This window comes from Crassostrea angulata, chromosome 6, assembly GCF_025612915.1.
Source record: "Crassostrea angulata isolate pt1a10 chromosome 6, ASM2561291v2, whole genome shotgun sequence".
Classification (NCBI taxonomy): domain Eukaryota; kingdom Metazoa; phylum Mollusca; class Bivalvia; order Ostreida; family Ostreidae; genus Magallana; species Magallana angulata.
Window position 1 is genome coordinate 58914469 of NC_069116.1, and position 6654 is coordinate 58921122.

General features: G+C 39.3%; 1 protein-coding gene across 1 annotated transcript; it reads right to left on the reverse strand.

The window, feature by feature from the left end:
* Nucleotides 1-393: 393 nt before the first annotated feature.
* On the reverse strand, nt 394-3523 carry LOC128188157 (uncharacterized). Its single transcript, XM_052859036.1, has one exon. The coding sequence runs from the start codon at nt 3480-3482 to the stop codon at nt 531-533; it is 2952 nt and encodes a 983-aa protein (XP_052714996.1). The 5' UTR covers nt 3483-3523; the 3' UTR covers nt 394-530.
* Nucleotides 3524-6654: the final 3131 nt, after the last annotated feature.

Below are 6654 nucleotides of genomic sequence, written 5' to 3' on the forward strand. Positions count from 1 at the left end.
GACGGACGGACGGACGGACGGACGGACGGACTGACGGACGCAGAGGAAAGCTATAGTCCCCTCCGGTGAAACCGGTAGGGGACTAATAAAGCACGTGTAGGTGAAAACGCGCTTTTGAGAAACAATTGAGAAAGGGTTGAAAGTTTTGAAAGTATACATCAATCTAATCTATACAAGTACATACATATCAATTTGTCATTCAATCTAGTAGAAACAAAAGAGAGAATATTCAGGCATATAATATAACCTTTACTTATAAGTATCAAATACAAGGACAGAAAGTCTACAAACATGCCCTTATTTGTAAAAACCTCATAATTTTGAAATAACAATAATATCTTATTAAATAGTTTCTAATTCAGGTTTATAAAAATACACTGCACCACCCTTCACTTTACTCAGAGAAAATTTACTTTTTCGATTTATAAATTAATTTCATACTATACGATCTTAAAAAGGTTCCAAATGATTTTTACGGTTTAAATTTTACCAATGATGTTTTTATCCCAGTTCTAACTATCGGTATACATTTATTGATGAGAAAACCCTCTCTTGATTTTCCTGCTTTTCATCTCTGTATTAATTTGCTGACTCCGTCCTTTTCCTCTAAAGAAAACAGGCTCGGTTTCCTGCCCACATTTCGATTGGTGTTGTGAGGACCGCATTCTTTGTTCTGTACCCCTAGACTTGTGTAGAATGGTCAGTTTGATAGGTTCGGCGTGACCTCCCTGACCGCTGGGGTCCAAGATGGTCACTTGTAGAGCGCCGTTACACAGCGAAGCCTCCGCTTGAAGGGGTACAGGAGGACCCGGTAACCTCGGCAATGTACGATCGTTTGCCTGACTTGGGTTTCGCTCATCGGATTTTCTCCGGTTATATCCTATATCTCCGTATGAATGATTCAGTTTACATGGCATTCGCGCGTTGTTGCAGCGTCTCTCCCGGTCGCCGCCCCGAGCCTCAATATGTTGAGGAAGTAGGCGCGAGGCACAGAGTTTTGGGAGGACCATATCCACCGGTGCATTTGTGTGTCCGCTGACAATGGAATGACAGGGGTTGTTGTCGTCTGCCGTGTTTATTATGGGTAGAGTTGTAGCAGTAGGACAAGGTTTTGGCGCGCGCCCTGGTGTCTGGTTTAGGTAGGGGCTGCTCTTGGCCATGCCCATCACCATCATTCCCCTGACATGGTCTTGCTTCTTGTTCTGATACAAATTGTCAGCGGCAACAAGTCTCTCAATTTGGTTCTTCTTCTTTCTAGCATCTTTAGCTGCGTTTTGTTTTTCTAGCATATCTGTAGGTAACTGAGTTAGTTTTTGCTTTTCCATTGCTTTGTCTGTTTGGATCCTGTGAGTGTTTTTTATCCTCTGTTCTTTTTTTCCTTTCTTTCTGGTCTGATATTTGTCTCCAAGGAGCTCTTTAGCAATCAAGGCTGACAAATCTTGCGGATCATTTTTCAACACATGCGGCTTTTCCCTGGTTATTTTATTTCCTCGTGCTTTCGCCTCCCTTTTTCTAACTTTCTGTGACTTTACATCTTGCTTCCCGGTTGCCAATGAGTCGAACCCAGTGCCTACCATGCTGATTTCAGACAGTTTCTGATCGGGTTCGGGATCAGGATCTTTTTGTAGAAAACTATTCTGGATCAGGTCTGTTTTATCCCTCCTTTTTATATGCGGAAACTCGGTTGTACTGTGTTTTGAAGATCTAGGAATTACAGGTTGCTTTCCTTGATGGTCCTTTTCTACATCTACATTCCAAAAATTATCCTGGCTTTTCTCGGAGATGGACGTGTCCTTCTTTGTTTTTTCTGATTCCATGTCTTCCTCCAAATCATTGTCATACGGGTTCTCGACCGCGTCGACAGAACTCTGGGATCTATCCTTTTTATGTAAAGGAACGCCCATAACTCTGAGGGTATCCATTGTTTGGTCTGAAGTTTCACATTTGATGCTAGCATTTATCTTTGGAGACAACCTGCTTGACGTTTTACCATTTTTAGGGACTTTATGTATGCATTGCTTTTGTGATTTGTTTTCCATTTGGAAATCTATTTTCAGGGTTTTGGTTCCCGGGCCAATGTTTGTAGGTTCTCTTCTGAACACTTTGTCTTCAAGTTTTGGTTTATTTCTTTGCTTGGGCGAACTCAGTCTTCCTCGACAACGCTTTCCTTTGTTATGAATCATATCAACAGATTGTGGAGAATCCGAGACACTGCTACTACAACGAGAATTGTTGTTTTCGGAGTATCTGCTCTCAGATCTAGAGTGATACTCGGATGGCCCAGAAGACGAAGCATTGTCGAACCTTGGTGTAGGACTTTCATCAGGGGATTTCTCTGCCGCCAGGACAATAGTGTAGGATTTAGAGATACTTTGAGTGTTACACTTCTCTAAACAGCAGCTGCTGTTTTCTGAGTATGGTGTTCTTCTGTCATGAGAATAACTTGAACACGTGCTTTCAGACCGAGAATATTCATCGGCGCTATAATCGCTACATGATGTATAGAGTCCTGAAGAAGAGTACCTACTAGATGTGTAACTAACAGTCCGCGAGCAGTTGTCCGAATCTCTGCTTGCGGGCAGTGGGCTTACACTGGGAGATACAGAATGACCAATTTTCCCCATGTCATAGACTGTGTCTCTTGGACTGATATATGTGTCTTGACTTCCGGTGCAAGTGGTAATTTCTGTTGCTTTGTTCTCGGTATGACTGCTTTTTGCAGATACCAGTGACTCACTTAAAGTTTGGGGTTGATTTTCACCTCTATTGATATTGTCTATAGGTGATGCATATCTTATCGTGGATAAATCTACTTCCGTTTTGGACCGTCTGTTATCATGTCCAACTGAGGGTTCTGTAGAAGTAGTAATCTTTTGATCCTGTAAGCGTGTAGGAATAGGCTGCATATCCCTTTCACCCGTCATCAATGTCCTCGACCTTCGCCCTACCACTCTTTTATCGGAGTGCTTATTTTTCTTGTCCGACTCATCTTCTTTGTCAGCAAACCGGACACTCTTGGCGGATTGACCGCTTCCACTTCTACTGGAGCCAAACGAAGAGCGACTTAAGCAGGAGCGGGTGGGTTGGGGATCAGGGGCCGGGCTCGCCTGTGGGGCAGCTCTGTCCATGGCAGCAAAGTAGTCCCGGAGTTCCTTTTCGGTTCTTAGAACTATGTATCTCTCCTCCGGTTTGGCGTTCTTTTCAGGGGCGTGGATTTTGCGTTCAGAAGTTTTAGGGGAAAGCATGGAGATCGGTGTTGCACATGTGCTAAATTTTCCAATTGTTCTAGAATTCTCACTTGAGGTACTAGGCATAGTTACCTTGTCAGATTTCGCTTCTTCTGTTCTTCTGCGGGCTTTTGCATGTCTTGACTTATCCTTTACATCAGAATTACGTGAATTCATTCCCAATTTGGACTCAGTTGAGCATGGATTTGGTTTCCCATCGCTTGATGCTGGTGAACATTTATCTTTATCCTCCATGACGTATTCACAAGTAAATTTAATGGAACTTTATTTCTATTAAAAAAAAGCAACCTAAAAAGGCAAAAAATAAAAGAATTTAATGAACACCCTGAACTTCGAATCAACTTTGGTTGACAAAGGTTCACAGTATTAAAAGTTGAATAAAATTTGATCCTTAAAACAAATTATAAACATGGTTACAGATTTCTTATTAAAGCAAAAAAAAAAAAAATATTGAATAAATCTACCAATTCTGACTTACCGTTGGGCGGTTGTTTTGATTTTTAACTAATCGGCTAAACTTTTATGGTTGCTGCACCGATTACCGTGGATGTACGCCCGACTCTACATTGTTCTTAATTTACACACGCAAATAAAATGCAAGAATAAAGAAAATATGTTGTAGATATCGTATATATACGCAGGGGTTTACAGAAACGTAAAATTCGCTAGAAGATGGGCAATTTCCGATCAGACAGAAAATTGCCAACCTTGCATTAAGAATGTTTCCCGGAATGCTGTATTGTCTTTGTTACGTCATAATAGCAGCTTGCATTTGTGACGTCATTGATATTGTTGCGAGCCACGTTAGTCTGTCTCGCCCACGCAGTTATGATTTTTTCCGATAGAAATCCCTGAAACATAGATCAATCCGTAATGATTTGTATTGATTTGAAAAGATTTACCTATAAGTTGTGTGTGTTCCTGGCCCTCAGCACACGCAAGGCAAGAGAAAATACACAACGAGTTAACTTAAAGTAATAACCATTAAAAAAATCACGAGCGATTCTCTTATAATGCTTAATTAAACTTTTATGTGTTGATTCATATTTTAAAAATTTTTAGGTGCAAAAGAATCTAACGTTTTCAATAAAAAGGCAAACATCAAAATATTTAAACAATGCATACTCACTAAGATACCCAGACATGTATAATTAGTTATGTTTTAATTAAAATATTCTAAGATTTTTTTTATCAAATAGATATATAGTAATATAAAATCAAGTGATAATTATCATTATTGTAGATAGAGATTTAGGCCCCAAATCCCCGTAATACGTCTAATCGATAATTAAAAATATCATCAACTGCTGCTGAGTAAACAAATGCATTTACTATACATGTATAACAATACTTAATCCCGTCCGGGTATTATAGAGTCTGACATTTATGGATACATACAGACATTATAAATATACAGATACACATAACATATGGATAAATAAACCAATACACATAATTAAATATACACAAACCATCACATTATTCCTAATATGATTAATATACCGTATATCAGGTTTTTTTCCGCGTCGTTTTTTTCTACGAATCAGAGCCTAGGACGGTATATATCAAATTTACGCGAATCAAATTTTCACTATTTCAAACTCACATTGTAAATATACATGTGTATACACATATACACGCGAAAAAAAACCTGAAATACGGTATTCTTATTTATATCTCAAAATTATAATGCAATCAAAACTATTAGATCTTTTTAAACGATTTCAGATATAATGTATCGATTGATTAAGTGCCGACTGATTTAACTGCTCAGGCGACGCTTATTAATGTGAGGCACGTAATATCATGGGGACAGGGAGGCTTGCCTCTTCTACTTTTTCTCGCAGCAAACATTTTTTTCTTAAATTAACATTAAAATATCGAATTTCCAAGGAGTTTGTCCCCACCTGAAACTGAAATTGAAGTTATTGGTAACCACATATTCCTTCCCCCCCCCCTCCCAAAACGGTGTAGGATTTTCATAATTTGCGATTTTTTTTTGGCTTGTCAATGTTTTTAAGATGAGTCTTCCCCTCATCCAAACTTCTACTTTCAAAAACGATGCTATGTGCCTGTATTGTGTAATTATTTAATGTACGTGATTATGAATAGGCACGTAGCATCACCCCCCCCCCCCCCCCCACACACACACACACACACTTTTTCGCAGCAACCATTTTTCTTCAAATTTACATATAAAAAAAGTTAATAAACATTAAGTTGGTCCATCCACTGTTTGGGGGGCAAGTAGGAAATTGTAATGAAAAGAAGGAAATTAACAGTGAAACTGAAGTTTTAGGTACAGATGTAAAGTATGCTTCAATTCCTTACATGTCCCGAAAAAATAGTTGCTGCGAGAAAAAGTTTAATCAGCAGCAATTGGCAATATCATTAATTATCGATTAGACGTAATACGGGGATTGGGGCCTTAGTCTTTATCTTTGATAATGGTACAATGTATTTAATCACATTCTTTAATTTTATATTATATTGTTTCATCTCTTTTACGTTTGTTTTGCATGATTGTTATTTACACTATAATGTAACTAATGACCCCCCCCCCCCCCCAATATTATTTTTCCAATTTTTTATTCCTAGAATGGTAAAGTGAAGCTTTGTAAGTTACAAACGAAACACATGTTAAAAATGTTTGTTATGTTGATGAGCTGAAGTCCGCCCCCCCCCCCCCACACACACACACACACACTCCTGGAAAACTAAAATTACCGAATATATAGCTCGGGCCCCAATCCTCATCACCACTACACCCCTGGTAAATCTAGATATTCCTTGGACCCCTCCTTTCTCCCTAAAAAAAAAACTGGATCCGCGAATAAAAATATTTCCTGTGGTTTCTCCAGTGCGCGATTTCTCCTGATACCTCTTTGCACACCATCTAGCGTTTTTTCAGCGCATGACTGCAATCGCAGCTTCTCGGGCCTTTCGGACAGGCTCGAAAAAACACCTCGAATATATTACATAGGCGTGCATGACAACCTCCCCCCCCCCCCCCCTTTTTATAAAACTTGATATAAATACAACACATTTCGCGATCTGTTGAGATTTGAGTAAGAGTTCATTTTAAGTCAGTGATATACCCTAAAATATACCACAAAAGCGACATATAAGGCTGTCTAGCCGATACTAATATTAATGGGATAACGAGTCCATTTTGTATAAAATTCTAACATCTGGTAATGTTAATACATTTGAGGTGTTTTTCGGAGCCTGCAGGAAAGACGCGAGAAATTGCGCATGCACAGATATAGAGGGGGGTAAGGGGGTCGTAAAATTCAAATTTCTTAAAAAAGAAATAACTAAAATATGCCTCGGACCCCCCTGGCAAACTGAAATAACCGTAGGACCACCCCCCCCCCTCCCCCGCCTCTGGAAAAATTTTCTGGAT

Excerpts from the sequence above, each read along its gene's own strand:
- LOC128188157 (XM_052859036.1), bottom strand. The coding sequence starts at position 3,482 with ATGGAGGATAAAGATAAATGTTCACCAGCATCAAGCGATGGGAAACCA.